Source organism: Montipora capricornis, chromosome 1 (genome assembly GCF_036669925.1).
Source record: "Montipora capricornis isolate CH-2021 chromosome 1, ASM3666992v2, whole genome shotgun sequence".
In the NCBI taxonomy this organism is placed as follows: Eukaryota; Metazoa; Cnidaria; class Anthozoa; order Scleractinia; family Acroporidae; genus Montipora; species Montipora capricornis.
This window is the reverse complement of record NC_090883.1, coordinates 14,585,306-14,605,305: the sequence shown is the minus strand read 5'-3', so window position 1 is coordinate 14,605,305 and position 20,000 is coordinate 14,585,306. Positions and strand designations below refer to the sequence as shown.

General features: G+C 37.1%; 1 protein-coding gene across 1 annotated transcript in view; it reads left to right on the top strand.

Annotated features, from left to right (window-relative positions):
- The first annotated feature begins 5,885 nt into the window (after positions 1-5,885).
- Positions 5,886-20,000, top strand: part of LOC138058741 (uncharacterized) — a 14,661-nt gene continuing 546 nt past the window's right edge. The window contains exons 1-11 of the mRNA XM_068904298.1: positions 5,886-6,877; positions 12,152-12,214; positions 12,552-12,664; positions 13,151-13,434; positions 13,528-13,698; positions 13,808-13,904; positions 14,043-14,060; positions 18,252-18,435; positions 18,539-18,701; positions 18,868-18,974; positions 19,230-19,446. Of these exons, the coding sequence (XP_068760399.1) occupies positions 5,886-6,877; positions 12,152-12,214; positions 12,552-12,664; positions 13,151-13,434; positions 13,528-13,698; positions 13,808-13,904; positions 14,043-14,060; positions 18,252-18,435; positions 18,539-18,701; positions 18,868-18,974; positions 19,230-19,446 (2,409 nt within the window). The remainder of the gene's footprint in view (positions 6,878-12,151; positions 12,215-12,551; positions 12,665-13,150; positions 13,435-13,527; positions 13,699-13,807; positions 13,905-14,042; positions 14,061-18,251; positions 18,436-18,538; positions 18,702-18,867; positions 18,975-19,229; positions 19,447-20,000) is intronic.

Below are 20,000 nucleotides of genomic sequence, written 5' to 3'. Positions count from 1 at the left end.
TTTACCAAATTTTTAAGTAACACACCTTTTAACTTAATTTATTAACGTTTGCATACTTTGCCTCAACTTTTACGCGTACCTAAAAGGGTAATAGACTTTTTCACTCAACAGTAGAATATTTTGTTCGCATAAATGACGTGCATAGTTCCATTTTTTTGTCCGCACTCCCACCGATGATTGAGATCCATACCCTTAATTTTTTGTCAGCAACCTTCGAAAAAAGGCATCATCTCAACAACCAGTCCAAACTCGCTAAACGATTTATAGACTTTGAATCATAATGGCAAAATTAACTTTCAGCTTATAAATGCTAAAATAAGCTGTCAATGTACAAATAGACTTCATCTACTTCTACATACAATTATTCACATCTTTTCTGTGCAATCACAGAACAAGTTGTGTCCGTTTTACATGGGTTTGTCACTTTCAAATCTTTACAATGTCATTAGTTGTCATTTCCCCTCATAAAAAGAAAAGCTAATGACTCGCGACAATTTCGTCCCACAATCGCTCTTGCATCACAAAGAAACAGCACAAATTGCCATAAAAACACCACAACCTTAAAACTAGATAAATTTCCTATCACATCAACTCCACTCCAGGACCACATACCAATTTTTCACAGATAAATTCTAAATTATGTTCACCTTTCTATAATCTTCAAATACATTCAACTACATGTAGATGTGAGCACTTTCATTGAACAATTTGAAACCACTTGGCCAATGACAGCCCAGAATGTAAATACCATTGCCATCATGCTATAACGGCCATAGCCACACATCTAACCAAAAAAAACATGGAAAAATTCGGCGTTTCTAAAACAAAGGTAAAGGTTAGACCAAGGGTCAGAGTAAGGGTAAGCATATGAATACAAAAAGTATCCTAAAAATGCATAAAAACTAACCTCAAACTCTTGTTTGGATCTAATTGGGCCTAAGGTTAGCTTTTATGCATGTTTGGGATACTTTTTGTATTCGTATCCTTACCCTTTAACCCTGACCCTTGATCTTACCCTTACCCTCGTTTAAGAGACGCCAGGAAAAATTATAAAAAACCGAACATTACTTGGAATTTATTCGCCACAAATCGCTGTGTAGTCCCCGAGTGAAGTTGATGTAATGAAAAATTTATCTAGCCTCAACGCTGTGATATTCTTATGACGATTCGTATTGTTACTTTATGATGTGAAAGGAATTTATAGGACAACATCACCTGCCTTTCTTCTCTTTATGAGGGGAAATGACAACTAACTACATCGTCAAATTTGAAAGCCACAAACCCGTCTAAAAGAAATAGTTTGCTCTCTGATTCCATAGAAAAAACGAGAACAACTGTATGTAAAAGTAAATGAATTAGTTTACTCCTACATTAACAGTTTATTTTAGCATTTATAAGCTCAAAGTTAAGTTTCCTATACAAAGTCTGTAAATCGTATACCGAGCTTGGACTGCTTGTGGATAAACCAGCAAACAATTTCATGCTCTAACCAACTATTTTAAGAATAACTCTACTTTTACATCCACTGTTTCTTAAATATCTCTGAACCTCAACAAAAACAGACTAAAACCAATGATTTACCATCATTTTAAATAACATTCAAATTATATTTTCATCTTCACCCCTCCATTAATCACTTCACTACAATATTCCTAACAAACAAACGCAAATCAGCTTAAAATAAAAAGCTCATACCCTTGATGGTTACCTTATGGATAATTCCCCAAGCAATGAGAAACATCTGGCCAATCAAAATAAAGAAAAACACTTACCCGCTATTTAAACTTACCTTTTCACTATATTTAAGTTACCAAACAGTGTGAACGACAAACAATGACACAACATTGCGCATGCCCCGAATATAACATCACAGACACGACAGACATGACCCACAGACACAAGTAGTCCGCGGCTACACAAGCAATTTTTTTCAGATTTATACATGCTAGAGTGGCATACATTTGTGACAAATTTTGACAACAAATTGAAAGCCGGGCAAATCGCATACTTCAAGACACCTGAGCACTATAAACAGACATTTCTCCTTTAATCTCATTCCCTAAATACTCTTTAGTCACGTCGCAAACGCGAGCAAAAAGTTGCAGGATGGCTACACGAGCAACTATCTCTACAATTTTGTCGCCAAAGGTTCAACTCAAAGTCACATCACCTGTTCAAGGATGGCTACACGTGCAATTTTCATCTCGCACTGGTGATACCACAAAGTTTGAAAAATCGCATCACCAGCACAAGGAAAAAATCCTTCGTTCGTGTAGTCTCGATTTCTTCCCCACAATCCGCTTTTCTTTTCGTCACCACCAAAGACACAAACTCTACCAACTTCCAATTTACTCGCTACAGTTTGTGTTCTTGGTGCTATAAACCAAAAGAAAAAAGGACTCTAAAGACGAAATTGAAGTAACTATTAGTATCTGTACTGTTATATATTAGTACAACTACGTAGATCATTACTGAAAATTCTTTCCGCTGATTCGTAAATATCAATTAATAAAATCCTGAAACCGTATTCAGCGTGACTCAGATTAAACTGGCTCTGAATTCACTCCACAGAATTTTTTTAAACTTTGCAAAAAGTTTAATTCTCGTATGTTGATTACATTTTAGACAAGAAAAATGAAAGTCACCCAATTCGTTTTTGAGATATGAGTTGCTAAAGCAAAAATATGGAGTATTTTTCCAACGCTTTCCTGTCACTACAATAACCTTTTTTCGTCACAAAAATGACCGAATCTTTTTCAGCAATAATTGGTCTTTAATATACTACCTTCTCAAACATTATTAATTCATTAATTATAATTCATTAATAATTCATAAGCCAAAAAACAAAAGAAATCATTACCGTGAAGGAAGTTTGGATATGTGGTCTTAATTAGCATAAAATTTCGCCAACTTTGATCCCAAATGTCTCTTAAAAATACTGATTCCTTTCAGAAGCAATATCAAACACTCGAAAGAGTGTTTCATCAGATATCCAACCACCTTGAAATCTGTGAAAAAACCCGGCCTTCAGCATCCTTTTTCAACTCGCTTCTCGGTGTTTGGATATCCGATGAAACACTCCTCGTGTTTGATATATTACATAACATTGCTGGTAAATCATAAGTCTCAATCCTTCTAATAAAAACGTTTCTTTCAAGTGTTGAAATTGATTTAAACCACCTTAAAGCGGATAGTTTCATATAAGCATTTACTCCTTCTTCACTAAAACCCTTTGAATTTATTTTCTTCAATGAAGTTGTTTTGAAAGAACACAATAAATAAGTGATATTTCTGAGGGCACTTCATTCAAATTTAAGCTCATTCAAAACTTTTTAAAAGAAAATAAGTTATCTCCCCACCCACTTTTTTTTTTTTCATTTAGCATACAATGTCTTTCCTAATATTGAATTGGTCGATCAGTCAAATTAAAAAAAAAATAAAAAAAATCACAAGAAGTTTCAAAATAACACCCCTCCCACTCCAGCATTATTACTGTGAAGCCCGTTTCAATAAGACATCAACCCAAAATCGATATAACGGACAAACTATTTAATATTACATCTATTAGACTCGATTCAAATGTCGCACTTTACCGTGTCAAATTCAATTTAATTTAATTCATCTTACCATTCAACACCTAATTCAAACGTCGACTTTTAATATGCCGCATTTATTTTATATTCCTCCTGCCGTATTTTAGTAAGTGAAAATCGGCGTAGAAATCTCTCGCAAATATCTTCATATACTAGTACATCTAGCAAATAAGATAACAATACTGCAAAACATTCTGTTTCTACTAATTCATGTACACTTTTCTTTACAATAAGAATGTTGTTATTCCCATCTAAACTAAATAAAATTCATATTCTTACTTTTCTTTTTTTCTATTATTATTTTTCTATTATTATTAAATGAAATTTCTATTTTACAATGTATTGAGACATCAATTACAAGATCTATATTGCATTATATTGTCAACATACTCCATCACTTTTCGTCCCATTCATCGAAGTCAACATGTCATGTCAGACCACACTGCACCGTTTTGGTTTTAAAAAATGCATTTCTCACAGAAACACTGTTATGGAAACGAAAGTACCTGATTTTGAAAAAAAGAAATAATTTTATATACTTAAATGAAACACGTGCAATTATACATGTATTGTATTTACATACATAATTGTACCATTATTTCAGCCTAAGCTTTACTCTTACACTATTCTTAAATTATTCTTAAAATTTCGCAAATTTCAATCCCAATATTCTTATAAAAAAGAGCTTAGCATTACTAAGCAAAGCAATGGTGCATAGAACTGACTAACACACAACCTATTTTTCCTCGAACTATGAACTAAAGACACAACACAAATGATTCAGATGTCGCATTTCTGCTGTATCGAACTCAATACGGTAGAAGTCCAACCTTTCAATCGGGCATTACTTTGTTCAAACAATAAAATTTAGCATTCAGTTCCGTTTCCGTAATTTCTTTTGCCTCCTAAACACTTTTCACAGAACATACACCAAGCAGAATTCTAACTCGATAAACATTAATCACGATGACCAGTAAACCAAAAACAACTACGCAACACATTAACAGAGAAAAATATGTATTAAAAATTATGTGCGTAACTGGAAACCACATTTTATGCTTTCGTTTCACGCAATGTAATATCCAATTATCCTTTAACTCGCTAACACATTTCTCCTTGTATTATCAAGAAAAGGCATAACTCCCTTTCCTTTTATTGACCACTTTCACGTCATAAAAACAACGTTTTCCTAATCTTCCCCACACTTTACACGTGATCAACACTGTCCAGATAAATTCATTGGCTAACTAACACTCGAACTTTACCCCACTAAAACATTGTACGTGACAATTCTCACTTGTTTACACTAAAGGCTAATTGGATTTCAAATCCCCTCCTCATTCATTGGCTAATTTTCTGCATTTTCTATTGGTCAACTTTGTTCCAAACAAATGCGCATCATGCGATTGGTGCATTTTGATCCTCTCAAAAATACAAAACTACATATCTTAACCCATTTATGCGTCAATCAAGACTTCGCAATACAATTTGCACTTCGTGCCAAAATTTACTTTGTACTTCATCTTTCTATGCTGAAGAAACACTTTTCTGTATTCTTTCCCACATTTTTACACAAAATAAAGACTCCCGACATAATTCATCAGCTAACTGATACTCCAACTTTACCCCGCTAAACATTATAACTTATAATTCTCACTTGTTTACAACAATACCTAATTATTTTTCACAATCCCTGCCATATTTATTCGCTTATTTTCTGCATTTTCCTTTCATCAACATCTTACAAACAACATTTTTTAACAGTAAATCTCCCCACGTCATCAACTACCTAAAACATTTGGACTTTGATCCTAACCAATTATTTCTCGCTCCACACAAACACTTCAGCATTTCCAAAAAATAACTCTTTTTCCTTTTATTGCCCACCTTAGTGCCAATTTTACCCAATTCACGTGACAAAAAGAACGTTTTCGTAATCTTCCCCACACTTTTACACGTGATCAACACTATCAAAACAAATTCGTTGGCAAACTAACACTCGAACTTTACCCCACTAAAACATTGTATGTGACAATTCTCACTTGTTTACACCAAAAGCTAATTGAATTTCAAATCCCCTCCTCATTCATTGGCTTATTTTCTGCATTTTCTATTGGTCAATTCTCTTCCAAACAAATTCGCATTATCCAATTGGTGCATTTCGATCCTCTCAAAAATACAAAACCCCATATCTTAACTACTTTATGCGTCAAATTACACTTCGCAGTGCACTTTGCAGTTCGTGTCATAACTTCACTTTATACTTTACCTTTGTGTCTGTCTCTCTTCACCATGTCTCGCACTACTAAACCCAAAAAACTGAAGCTCCAAGAAGTGCCACTCTCCTCTACAACCGACATTTCCTTTCCAGTAGAAACCCCCGCTGAAAAGAAGCACTTCGCAGCTACAGTACTCAGAGAAGACAAAGCTCCACCACAACACAATTTTTCAACCCCGGATAACAGCTCCAACACTTTCGCTCAAAACGAACCTCCACCTCAAAAGCACGAAAATGTCCTACCCAAACCTTCTACATCACCTCAAAGTCCAAACAAACGACCACCTTCGCCACTAATAGCCTACATTGAAAGTGTGTCGCCATTGAAACGAAGTAAGACAAGATCTGTAGAACACTTCAACCTTAAACTCCAAACAGCATCTGGAACCCAGCAAGGCGTCTGCTTCTCACGCTCAAAACGAAGTTTTTTCAATGATAGAGCTCGTACGAAAACCGCACTGAAAATCGAACGTTACAACACCGCAAAGGACGGTCAAACCATCTTCATCAACGACATGACCAAACTGTCTTCCCCACCAACTTCCGAATATAATTTCCAGTTTACTGAAAGCCACAACACTAACTATTTGACTTTGCAGTCAATGTTAGATAATGCACTTGACATGGATATGGTAGATGTAACAGCTAAACTCCTCCACAAAGACAATGAAACACAAACTGTGGGAGCTTCAAAACTGAAAAAAGCCAACTGCCACATTGCTGATCAAACTGCCAGCATCAAACTCATACTGTGGGAAAACAACATTGAAGAAGTCGACGCAAGACAGGTATACACATTCAAACAAGTAAAACTAAGTAGAGATGGACATACTGCTCAACTGAATACTACTGTAGATACAGTAATTGAAATGAAAGGTGATCACAATTTGAAACAGCAACTTGTAGTGAAGAACATCACACCAGAAAAAGACATCGCAGACCTTGAAATGAAAGTAGAGACCATTCACTCTACAGGAGAATTTTCTCGTTTCAAAAGGCCTACACTGTAACAAAAAAATCAGCCAGGTTACTTCCTCCGCAACCGTTAAGTGCAACCACTGTGGTCAGATTCTCAGAACCGCTTCCTGCAAAGAGAATTTTATGATATAAGTTTTTGATCAAGAATAACAAAATTTCCGACGAAACATTTCTTCATTTTGTAGTAATTCAGGAAATTCTTGAAGAAATGATCGGTTTATCAGTCAACTCTATAACAGACGATACTATTCTAGAAAAACTATTACTCTTGAAAAATTTCACCATCTTCTACAACAACAAAAACATTGTTAAACGTGTGGTGATGTAAAATAAAATATTCGCAAACACTAAAGTCGCATTCTATTCGGATCAACTATTATCAGTTTGTTGGTAGTTGCGTTTTTTCATGTCGTTTTATTGGCATAAAACGCTTTCGGTTAGTTTGGTTTATCAACTTTTTCAACCAGCATCAAACTTCATTGAAACAGTTCAAAAACAATTGCAAGCTATCGCTCCCGTTTACACGCGCCTTTAATTTTCCTCAACTTATCAACGTGAAAAAGTCTAGTGATAACTACTTCCAGCAATTACTACATTTCAAACGAAAACGATTGCAACATTTTTCTATTAGAAAACCTCTACCGCTTCAACATAAACCAATTGCGATTCAAACAGTTGATCCCAATAAAACAAGATCTAACTTTACATTAACGTTTTCCATTAGTTGAAGTTTTTTGCTATCATACTGTAGCAAAATTGTTACTCTTAAAAGATTTCACTATTTTCTACAACAAAAATACTGATAAACATATAATAATGTAAAATGCCTACTGTTAATTTTTACATTCGTTGTAGTTCATTATTAGAAATCATGCCTCAAAATTTCAAAAAAGTTGTCAAAAAAGTTACTTTTCATTTTTCAATTTACTATAATTAGGTACCAAATATATTACCTTATATTAAAAGTTGACTTTGAAATCGATAACTAGAACTATCTTGCTCTTAGCTACATACAACACTCCATCATACAAAAACCATTAAACCTCCAACGATCGAAAAAACCCATTCTTCAAACAAACACAAAAACTATACCTTCAAAACGATAAGACACTTAAACCCCACCAGGCATATATCAATATGTTCATAACTCAAAATAACCTTCATCAGTTTAATAACCATGGAGGACTGAAAAAAAGCTTGTCAACTTTCTCAATTCCTAAAAGACCAACAACTCACACCCATCTTCAATAAGCCAGTTTCGTATTCTAAGGGTTGCACTGGATCTAGCATGAAATGGAGGCTAATGCGGAAAAATTAATTTGAATGCTCTATTACAATTTAAAATCCTTTAACATTGACCTCAAAAATCCATCAAAATTTTCCTCTTGCTCCCAATTAATACTCGCTTTCTAAAAAATACAGCAAAATATTTTACCTGTCTAATCCCAGTATTTGCACCAAAACAAGTACTTATTCTATCTCTCCCCAAAACAAGACGCCTAAAACCATTCACTTCCAATACACACTTAACATAAATTCTTTCACTTATACCCATCTCGCACCCACACAAAGTGTCTGATTCTTCGTATCTTTTACAAACTTCTTATACCAATACCGAAAAAATTCACTTTATCGAAATGTACAACAATATAACATCAAAATAAACCTATTTACTAGGTTGCTAAACCTAGTCGGAATCTGCATTTCATTTTTCCCTATTTTTTCTGCATCAGTAAAAGTCTTCCCCCTCACTCCCCTACTAAGTCGTCTCTTTGTGCACAGCCTCTTCTGTGCGTACTTTGTTATGTTTCCCCTATACCCCACCCGAAGTAAACAACACTGGACCAATCAATGTACATGACAACTTACCAAGCTGGCCGCTGCACCCCATTACGATGGTCGCTGCACGTCACACCCTCTTTATTAGAAAACGGAAATTACACACGAAGCAAGAAACAAACGAAAATAAGTCTGCAAAAACCCCACAGGGGAAACCTGCTCCCTCCCGAAAACAGATCCACACTCTATTACAATCTCGAGGGAGTAAGATTCCTAACTACTCAATCAACAACATAAAATAGTCAACGAAAAACCAACGACAACGGAAGTAACGAAAACCGTTAGATAACGTACGTACGGCAGCAGCGCCAGACTAGAATGCAACTATCAAACCATGTGCTCCTAACTGTCGACAAACTAGTCTCGTTACCATGGTAACTGTCACTCGTTTAGTGAACCATGAAAACAGTAATTTTCTGCTAATCTGCGAACCGCAGAAAATAGCAAGTTTGAGGAGGCTTAGGAAATGCATACATTTCTCTGGTCCACACAGAACCACATTTCATTAATCTGCAATGCCGTCGAAAGTCATTGTAACAAGCATGGCGTTTTAATACATCTTTAAAAAAATTATACCTGTATAGCACTCAAGAATGGAACGTCAAGACAGGCAGTCACAAATAAAGATCTTGAATCTTAAAAGCAACGAACAATGAACTTGCACAACAATCTTTTGCCTGTCCAGCCGAAATCAAACTGAGCTCTACTTCTAATATTTCCCCAAGGTGATGTTATGTACGACACTAAAACCAAATGGAAATTTCTCCCAAAACTTATCAGTTCAACAAAGACCGAAGGAATGGAACACCTTAAGTCAATCTGTGATTTCTGTTGTATGTCCCGCAGTGTTTACTGAAGTCGAATCTAAGTTGTCTGGCAAGTTTGAAGTAACATTTTATACTCAACTCGGCAGACGTAAATAAAAAATGGGAAACAGTGAAAAATTATTTGAATGAAACCTTCTTGTCTCTTTTATGCTATATTATTTACGGTCAAAATTCTTTAAAAAAGGGTTTGACGTAAACTGTCAGAATTTTTTTTCCTTTGCGAGACGTATTGTCTGTCTTGCATGCATGCACGCAATTGAAATAGCAACGGTTTTTTGCACATATATTCTTTGTTTCAATAAATTTTTCCCTAGAAAAGATTTTTGTGAGATTTCCATGTTTTGTGAAACTTTGTCATCTTGTATAATTTTCGAGCTTAACAAATTTGCATACGTGTGTTGACATATCACAAGGGAGGATTTTTCTTGCACTGCACTATAAACAGCGCATAAGACACGAAAATAAACAAGTCTGTTCAAACCGTGCTTGATTTTCAACAAAATGCGCACCAAAATTGGCAAAAAATTGTCACGCTGATGAATAATGAACCAGCTGCTATTCCCAAAACGATGGAATTACCTAGTGATAAATAACGTACTCTTCCAGAGTAATTTTTTTACTTTATAGAAACAATCATCAACCTCAAGAGTTCCGCGAGTTTTATTTACTTTTACATATTCGTTTTGCATAAAGCAAGCTAACAAAATCTGTACCTTGCTTCACGTTTGCATTTATTAGCGTTAAAATCGGTCAGTGTAAAACGTAGACTGCAAACTATACACCGGAGGTAAAATGCAAACTGATCTTATAATGTAACTGTCTAAAAACCCCAAACCCATTAGAGATGCTAACACTTGAACCTAAATTATGTTTTAAATCTAATTAGGCCTAACATGAACATTTCTAAGAAGTCTGGACTTTTTCAACAGTTACATTAAGAGATACATTACCTCACTCTGCATTTAAGCTCTCGTCTCCATGAGTCTGCGTTTTACACTGACTGCCGTTAAAATAGAATTTTCGGTCCAATGCTTCTGATATACAAAGGGGTATATTTTTTAAGTCACCCATCCAAACACTAACCCTGCCGGACACACCACACAAGGATTAACTTCAGTGAACTTTTCTATTAGATGTCAGATGCTCAGAGTACACGCTTAAACTTGCAGTGAAAAGAAGTTGTCAGGGAACTTGAAAATAACCTTGAAACATGTCAACCCAGAAGCCAATCTTTCTCGATTCCCTTTTATTTTCTTCAATCTTTCTGGGTTCAATACTTTGCTAGTAACCACATGTCTTCTCAAGGAGCTATTTACCCAAGCCTTCTACCATAGCACTACAATAATATACAATACCAAAACAATATCATGCACTATTAGAACTACATATTACACAAAGCTGTGTTACTTCACTACCACACGTAAGCAATGTGTGTCTATTTTCTCTAGAGATAACAGGAATTTCTTCTTTCTGACAAATTGTTAATTAATAGGCTGGTAGCCAGGTTTTTAACTTCAGAAAAGAATCTGTTTCGTCGTATGAACCTGTGAGCCAAAGCGTCTCTGCTGGTCTAACTTCTGGATAACTCCTTAAATGCTCTTAATAACCTCCGACTTGAAAAAATAGCCTGGAACTAGGCATATACCACAGGCAACCCAGAGTACGCTGACGGAGCGTGTAGTTTTTCCTTACATTTTATATATTCTTCTTCCACCTAAAAACATTACAATCAACATCCACCTGACCATACAGTGGGAAACAACCATCCAAAGCTCTAACCACTCAAGCACCGAACCAATTTTCACCCACAAATTCTCACTCTACAGGTTTCAACACACACCAAACAAACTAAAAGCAACAACTTTCTTCTCATACCGTTCTATCTAAAATCCGTCCAAAATTCAGAGCACTACACTTCAAATAATATCCAAAATCCCAACATTAGAACCTCCAGTGTGTAAATGAGCTTCCAACCGTCACGCTTATAATTATACCTACTTTACATTTACTCCTATCATTACCCTACTCACAAAATCCGATATTTGTACCCGCAATCTTATGTTACCAAACACTGACAAACATAGTGTTCTTGATTCTTATGTCATTCATAATAAACTCTTCATAAGATTCCATCTGCTGTTTCCAAATCTTGAATTGGATCCACCTAGTGACCTTGAAAATTTCCACTGTATTTTTCACCGATGCCATTGGACTAGCATTACCCATAAAAGAGTTCCTCTGCCTATTATCATCATTATCATATCCAACAACATGACATGTCTATTTGCCCAGAATCTACTCGCAGTATTTCTCTTCCCAATCGCAACTTTTAATATATCAGAAACCAACGGTGCCACACTGGTAAAACACTCACATCTCACATCTTAAACCATTCCATTAGCATTCCTTTCTCAAACACTGACCAAAAATATCCATCCATCAACAAAAAATTATACTTAACAAAATATACTATTCTCTATTTTCATCCTCCAGTCGTCACGCTCACCACTACTCAAGATAACCGGCTATTCTCTACATACACATTCCAACGTCATTACAAACACATTACAAATCTTATCTAAAAACACAAACACATCCCTCCTCTCTTCCTTTACCACTACATTAACCTTACCCAGGCCCGAGTTAAGGCTAACCCTAGCCTCTTGTTTAGCTATAAATGAACTTCCATCACCAGACAGGTGGTACATGTACTTTAACGTGTTTAGCCATTTTTATTTCACCTCCCTTACAGAGGCATTAAACACTGATATTAAATTTTTGCTTTACAACGAAGTGTTTAGTGGCAACTCGGTCCATTCCTTTTTATCAGGGCCAAATAAAATCTAAACAACTTTTGTAAAGTCACACCATATCAACGCTTACAGTACTGTGATCTCGAAGATCATTAGCTGCTGATTGAGTTTTTTGTGGCATTTGCTTGATCGAAAGGTTGGGGTGTACATGCACTTACAGCAGTGGATGCACTCTGAAGATAGAAATCTAGGGATAACAAAAAAAAATTTCTTTGGTCTCTAGGTTTTCAAAGAGAAAGATGCTGTTGTGGGGTATTTGGCAGGGGAAGGGGAAACCTCCATTCAATTCATTCTTCGAGCCATTCACTTCCGAAATGAACAGATTGTACAATGAAGGTCAGTTTTTGGTAATGTGAACTTAATATTTTAGGGGTTTAATTGTTTTAGTATCACCCAACGAGTCGGACAGAAAATGCAATAATAAAATTAGCAAATGAAAGTTAAACAAATATTTATTTGGGAATAAAACGAAAGAAAGCGTCACGCTTTTCGCTACTCAAGGACTATTAATAATAGTCCTCTAGTAGCGAAACCAATCAAAATGCAGTATTTCCATCAGTCCACTAGTTGGGTGATACTAATTTAGAATGACAATCAAAGGTGATTTCATTACACCACTAAATGGTGCTCTGGACCCAAATTTAATATGCATCCTTTCCCTCCTGGCATTTTTGTAATAAGATAAGCATTAATCATGGATGGTTCATTGAGAGACTAAACTTATGTAAACGATTTTGTTACTGCCAATCACTGGGACCTTGTGGATAAAACCATTAGAATATCAAATTCTCCTACCTTCTAAAACATAAATTTTTGTTTCAGGGATAATCATTCAAGTATCCAAAGTGGAACCATTGTCAATTAACGTGAACGTTGCTGTGCTGCTTGGATCTACTGACTTACAAGGGAAGGCTTCTCTGCTAAATATGACTCAGCACAATGGCGAAAGTGGTTGTGTGACATGCGAAGAGACAGAACTTGTTGTTGCCCAGGGTAAGGGACATGCAAGGTGCTATCCATACAGATCTCCACTGGAGAGACCCCCAAAGCGAACCACAGAAACACTTTTGGAAAGTGCATTTCAGGCCAATCTAAGGAAAACAAAGGTAAACTGACTGGATGAACTATTTGTATACCTGAAACCAGACCACTGATTGTAATGAGTGACATAAGGTTGAAAAAGAAAATCTGTTATTCAGGTTGCAGGAATGATTGATGTTACAAGTTTGGCCCTGATGCCATGGTTGGAAATTGTTTTGGGAATGGTACCTGACTATATGCATGGTTGTTTGTTGGGCATCACCAAAACCCTTCTGTACAAATGGTTTTCATCAACCAATCACAAGAAGGAATATTTCATTGGTGGCTCGGTAAGACTTTATATCTATATTACAATTACAGTACAATTATAGTACAATTACACCAAACATCACAAGGAAAAATATGTGCACTACAATTGCCTCTTTTGTTTATATTCAGATCAAAGAAATCAACAAAATCATTCTTCAAATGAGACCACCAGATGTCCTAGCTAGACTTGCAAGAGATCTGGAAAAACATTTTAAAAATTTTAAAGGTACAATTTTTGTATCATTGTCTCTTCCCTTTGATTTGCGATGTTTTAACTGTTTTGTTGTTGTTGTTTTTGCCTCTGCTAAGGGTAAGTGAAAATATTGACTATATGTAAATATTTTTCTTTAATTTTTTTCTCAAGCATCTGAGTTGCAATCCTGCAATACTAGACACATTTCATTGGAACACGTTACACGAATGGTCTAGAATCGTCGTGTTACAAGATGGTAGCTTATCCCTTCTCCCCCTCCCCCCAATTCAGTGTTGTTAGAAAAATTTTCGGACAACTTCTGGTAGTTTTGAAATCAACATTGAAGGAGGGGGGAAACGAGGATGGGTGTTCCAACAAATGTGACGAGTATTGTATTTGTTTTAAAGAAATCGGCAAATCTGTAGAGGGTGCAAAGCGTTCAGATTAGGATAGACGGCAAGTCTCAAAAAGAGGTCAATTTCTTCCTAAGGCAAACGGCGTTGTCTGTTCGCATGCTTCGTACTTCGAAAAGTGGGCAGTTGGTTTGAACATGATAATAATCGTACGAGATGTGTTGGGGAGTTCTTGTAAGGTCAAAGAAATAGTGTCTGATGTCAAAGGGAAGACCTTTAATATGCTGTTTACCGCCTTTCCTTATAAAGTTGTTTACACTGTGTAATTTGATTAAACTGGTTTAAGTGTTATGGAGCCGAGAATCGAGCAAAATTAAGGCGGTCTGAAAAGCAAAATAAATGTTCCTTGCATTCTGAGAGTTGATGTTAGCAGTGAAGCGATGACAGTGGTTAGCGAAGGAGAGAACTCTCAAGAGGTGTGGTCACTGATGTCTCGTGAGGTTAGGAGTGTGTACTTAATAACATACAGTCGAGCTGACTTGGAAGTGCTGGCAAGTAGAGAAGAATTTTCATGCCTTGTTTTGGACAGTTTTGCCAATGCCCATCCCTGTACGCATTCAGAGGTTGTTCAGTGGGTTTGCAGCAAAGAGGCTCATAGAGATGGCGGTTTTCATTTCCACATGGCCGTAAAATTAAATGCACGGTGCCGTTGGCTAAGAGTACGTAATTATCTTGAGGAGGGACACAGAGTGAAAGTAAATTTTAGCAACAATCACCATAATTATTACTCCGCATGGCAGTATACTACCAAAGAGGATTCCTCTTATCTGCAATCCATAAATCACCCTGATTTAACGAACGCCTCTCAGCCACACACGAGTAGAGCCAGTCGAACACATACAAGACCTGCTGAAGGAAATTATCCCTGCACCAAGCGCAAGAAGTCGCGTAAATGTTTAAGTATTTACGACGTATCCCAAGTAGTAGTTCAAAAGGGGATAAAAACTCGTTTACAACTTCTTGCGCTAGCAAACCAGCAGAAAAACGAAGGAAAATGCGACTTAGCCCAATTTATTGCAAACCGTGGAAGCAAAGCCGTTGATGAAGCCCTCTCTGTTGGGTGGGAGTTTGAGAATGCGGAGGCAACCCTCCAAAGAAGTCAATTGAGTAGAGTTGAGATCCTTTATGGCTGTCTGAGAAATGAGTGCAAGCCTGGTTGTGGGGGGCAGTGGATACAAATGGCTAGATTTTTCCGATGCTGTGCGTACTCTCCTGCAAAAGGGCCGTGGGAAATACCGAAACCTGTATCTCAAAGGTCCCTGCAACTGCGCCAAAACATTTTTATTGAACCCACTGAACAGGATTTTTAAGACGTTTACAAACCCAGCGTCTACAACGTTTGCTTGGATAGGAGCTGAAGAAGCGGAAGTAGTATTCTTGAACGACTTCCGGTGGTCCGTGCAAATAATTCCTTGGCATGACTTTCTCATGCTTCTGGAGGGCCAGGAAGTGCACTTCCCTGCGCCAAAAACACATTATAAACATGACATTGCTTTTAAAGGAGACAGGCCGATTTTTTGCACCAGCCAAGATGAACTTTCTTTTGTCCGAGGAGGAGTCGTGGACCAAAGGGAAACAGATATGATGAAGGTTCGATGGCGAGTATTCTCTCTATACTACCAGATTCCAGAAGAAGAGCAACGCTCCGTTCCATCGTGTGCCCGTTGTTTTAGTGAACTTATTTTTCCACAGCATGATTAAACTGAAATTGAATTAGTATGCAAATTAAATCTTGTGCGCAAAAGCGATTATTATCGATTCACCGTGCGATTCACCAGACATACTTTAGCTCGATATATTGGGAAAAACGAGTTTCCAGGCATAAAAGCGATCCTATCCCAAGGTTGTGTTCAAAATTAGTTATTAAAGATAAATTGGAATAAATCTCATAGCATTTCATGCTATTGCAGCACGGTTCACCATGGTGAATCGTCTGTTTAAAGAATCGAATTGTTTATCTTTCACCTTACCAACGATTCACGATTCCAAACGACGTCATAACATACAGGTGATTGGAAAAGTCTAATTACGTTTTCATATTTTCAAGTCTATTTTTACCTACCTTGTAACGGGCAGTAGACGGGCAGAATTTGGAAAACACTCATTGAGTTACTTCACCATTGTGCACACATAAGTTAATGTAATTAATGCAGGGCTTACATTATTATCCTTTTGTCCCCTACAGGTGTATGGTGATGTCGAGTAAAACCAAAAAATGGACAATTTTTTTGCACTTTATTTGGGAAAGTATCGTTTTGCGTCAGTAACAGGTGTTGTTGTCCATTAGCCTAATATTTTCAGGCTTTGAGTCAGAGTGTCTCGAGATCAGACCGCCACACCATTACAGACGAGCTGTTCTTTTGCTAAACTGATTTGGTTACTATTGAAGAGTAAAACGTGTTCTGCTGCTGTGATATATTTACACAACTAATTGGAATCCTTAATTAATATTTTATATGCTTGCCGTTGCTCTTGATAACCATGTCAATCCATTTGGGCATAGAGCTTATTAAAGTGTTCACAGTCTCAACGGGTACAGACAAAAATGTTTTTATCACACGAGTTTGAAACTGTTGAAATGTTTCACGGCGTATATTGCCTTGCACAGCTTGATTCCTGAGCTTCCTGTCAACTATTGAAAACAAATTTTCAATGCAAGCCAGATCTGGAGATCTTGGGCACAGTTTAATTAATGTGCTGTTGGTGCGTTGCATTGCGGCTCTTGCTAAAGATGAATTTTGAGAAGGATCTCCATCTTGGACAAAAAGGCGCCTGCTCCCTTTGCCAGCAACGTGAAAGAGCCTGTGAAAATTGGCATCAATGAATGATGCGAAATATCTCCCATTCATTCTTTCATATGGCTCACAGCAAATAACTCCCTTGTCATGGGAAATAGCGACTATTAATCTCAACACTTTTCCTCCTGTTCCCTCTTTATGACCTTTAGCAGTGCATCCCAGGGCCAAGCGTTCCGATTTCTTTCTCCACACACGAGCCTTCGGTACACTTGCCTGATCTAGTGGATTTCGCTTGTGTGTGAAACCCGTACCATCTAAGTAGAAGCCAATTTCTTCCGTCCAAACATTTTCACTGTAATTCTGTTTCATGTGTTTTGCAAACCTCACCCTTTTTTTTATATCTTCTTCATTCATGACTCCTTTTTTGGCACACTGTAAATAAAAGTAGTTCTGCGAATTTAAAAAACAGGAAACTGTCCTGACAGAAACTCGCCCCTGATCTATGCCTGCTTCTTCCATGAGTCTTTTGCACGTGAAATTCACCTCCTTTCTTCTCAGTACATTTACACGTCTTATCAGTAGTCTCTTTTCCCTGTCGCTCAACTTGCACTTCGGACCCCCTTTGGAATGCATCCTAATACACCTTCTCTCCATATTTTTCTCATTTCTAATCCTGAAAACACTTCCGATAGAAATTTGGCACATCTCTGCAACTTTACGAATAGGCAGTCCCTTAACCCTGCATAAATAGTATGCCTGGGCCGGGGTCACGATGTCAATCGCACTTTTGAACACCATTGCGTACTGGTTATATTTGGTCGCTTGTTGATCGTATCCCTAACAATTCGCAAAATCTTCACGCCTTTCCCACGAAAATTCCCCAATTTATATAATGAGTTTCACAATAAAAACCACTAGAAACAGCCAGCACGTGCGATTAAAGAGAGGTCAATAAATCTCAATCGCACACGTTGTTATCAAAGCAAGATCTACTATGCTTCCTCCCATCACTTAACACATTATTACCAATACAATACTAGACACATTTCGTTGGAACACGTTACACGAATGGTCTAGAATCGTCGTGTTACAAGATGGCAGCTTATCTCTTCTCCCCCTCCCCCCAATTCAGTGTTGTTAGAAAAATTTTCGGACAACTTCTGGTAGTTTTGAAATCAACATTGAAGGAGGGGGGAAACGAGGATGGGTGTTCCAACAAATGTGACGAGTATTGTGGCTTCTGTACTATGCTTTGCCATGCGTAGTGGGCTTTTTGCCGGAGAAATGCATGGAACATTTTGCCTGCTTTTCAGAAGCATTTTACATCCTCTTAGGAAATGCAAGAACGGCAACCCAATTAGCTCGAGCAAGAGACCTGCTAGACAAATTCTACATGGACTTTGCAGGCTTTACATGGTATGGAATTGCAGTTACAAAAACGTTTATGAAATAAAAATTCCTTCCTCTTGATACAGTACTTGAAATTTCTGTTTTCTACATTTGTCGGTCAATTTACAGGCGATGGTAGCTGTGGCATGAATGTGCATAATGCTGGTTCCCACCTAGTTGATTATGTGGAGGCTTGGGGGCCTCTTTGGGCTTGGTCGACTTTTGGATTTGAGGATATGAATGGCACATTGATGGATTATTGCCATGGAACTGGAATTGTCTGTAGACAGGTACTTAACAGACATTTTGTTTTTAAACGACATGGATTTAGCACACACATCTTGAAGTTACTTGACATTAATGATTTTTCCTTTAGCAAGTAAAATTAGAATGTAAGTGAATAATGCTTTTGATTAAATGCTGTTAAACGCCGACATAATTTTCTTCTTTTATCAGTTGATATGGATGCTCCACGCCCAAAGCAGACTTGTTTGTCAAGCGGAAATAATGCCAGCTGGAAGGAGCAAGGATTTCATTTCTAGAATGTTGATCAGAAAGAGAGGGTACTTATACAATGTACTTCTGGAGATTTGTAATCATCACTCTACAAGTGGCTGGGATTAATCCCATCACTCCAAAGGTGTGCGCCATCAATGATAATAATCAGACAAGAAGGGTTGCTGCCCAAGTTTATGGTTTTTTTTTTTGGGGGGGGGGGGGGGAACAGATCAATGTTTGTCATGTGAGGCACTGTACTATATTTACATCAGTAAAGAATGTATGGTATGTGTGTTCTTTTTTTTTCTTTCTTTCCCTAGTTTAAAGAATCTGAAAGAGGCAACTGGGTGCCAGATCGCAGTTGGTGAAAAGAAACTAACTGGGTTGGAACCTCATTTAATTGAAGCTGTTAATACTCAATGTGGGCAGAATAGCTGGAAAGTTTTAAGGATTGTAATGAAGGACGTGTATTTCTCAAAAGAGTACACAAGAATGGTGAAGAGAAATGCATGCTGCATATTGCTGTCAAGTAGCAAGGTGGGAGAAATTACGTTTTCTAACATAAGTGAAAAAAATAGATAAATAATGATAATAATAGATAAAATAAATAAATGAAATACGACTTCTAGCACTTCGAAAAACCATCTCTTTCCTTTAGGGTTACATTTATAACTATAGTTTTAAAATAGAGGAATAAATTAAGGTTAAGGGTTTAGGAGACTCGTTCCTTCCATTTCTTTGAATTTCTTATTGTGTTGTTTTCCAATTGGTGCGTCTGTTTCAGGGAAAGCAAGAAGTTGCTTTGGATTGGGGAGCGTTCTTTCGAACGGCAAATCCAAATGCAGTGCTTAGCCATTAGGCTGGCTTCAGGCCTAAGGCCGTTTCCATTCCTAAGTGGTTCTCTTTTGAAAGCATGTGGCACGCCTGCAGCCATATAGAGAGGTCATTCCAAAAAAATTCTACTTTTTTCACATCCCCAGAATAAATGTAACAGATCTTCTTTTTTATCATGGCAGAAGGTGCATGTTCCGTCCTCTCTAATTCCTATTTTTTGCAAAAAATTATTGGTCGCTAGCCGTCTATGTAAAAAT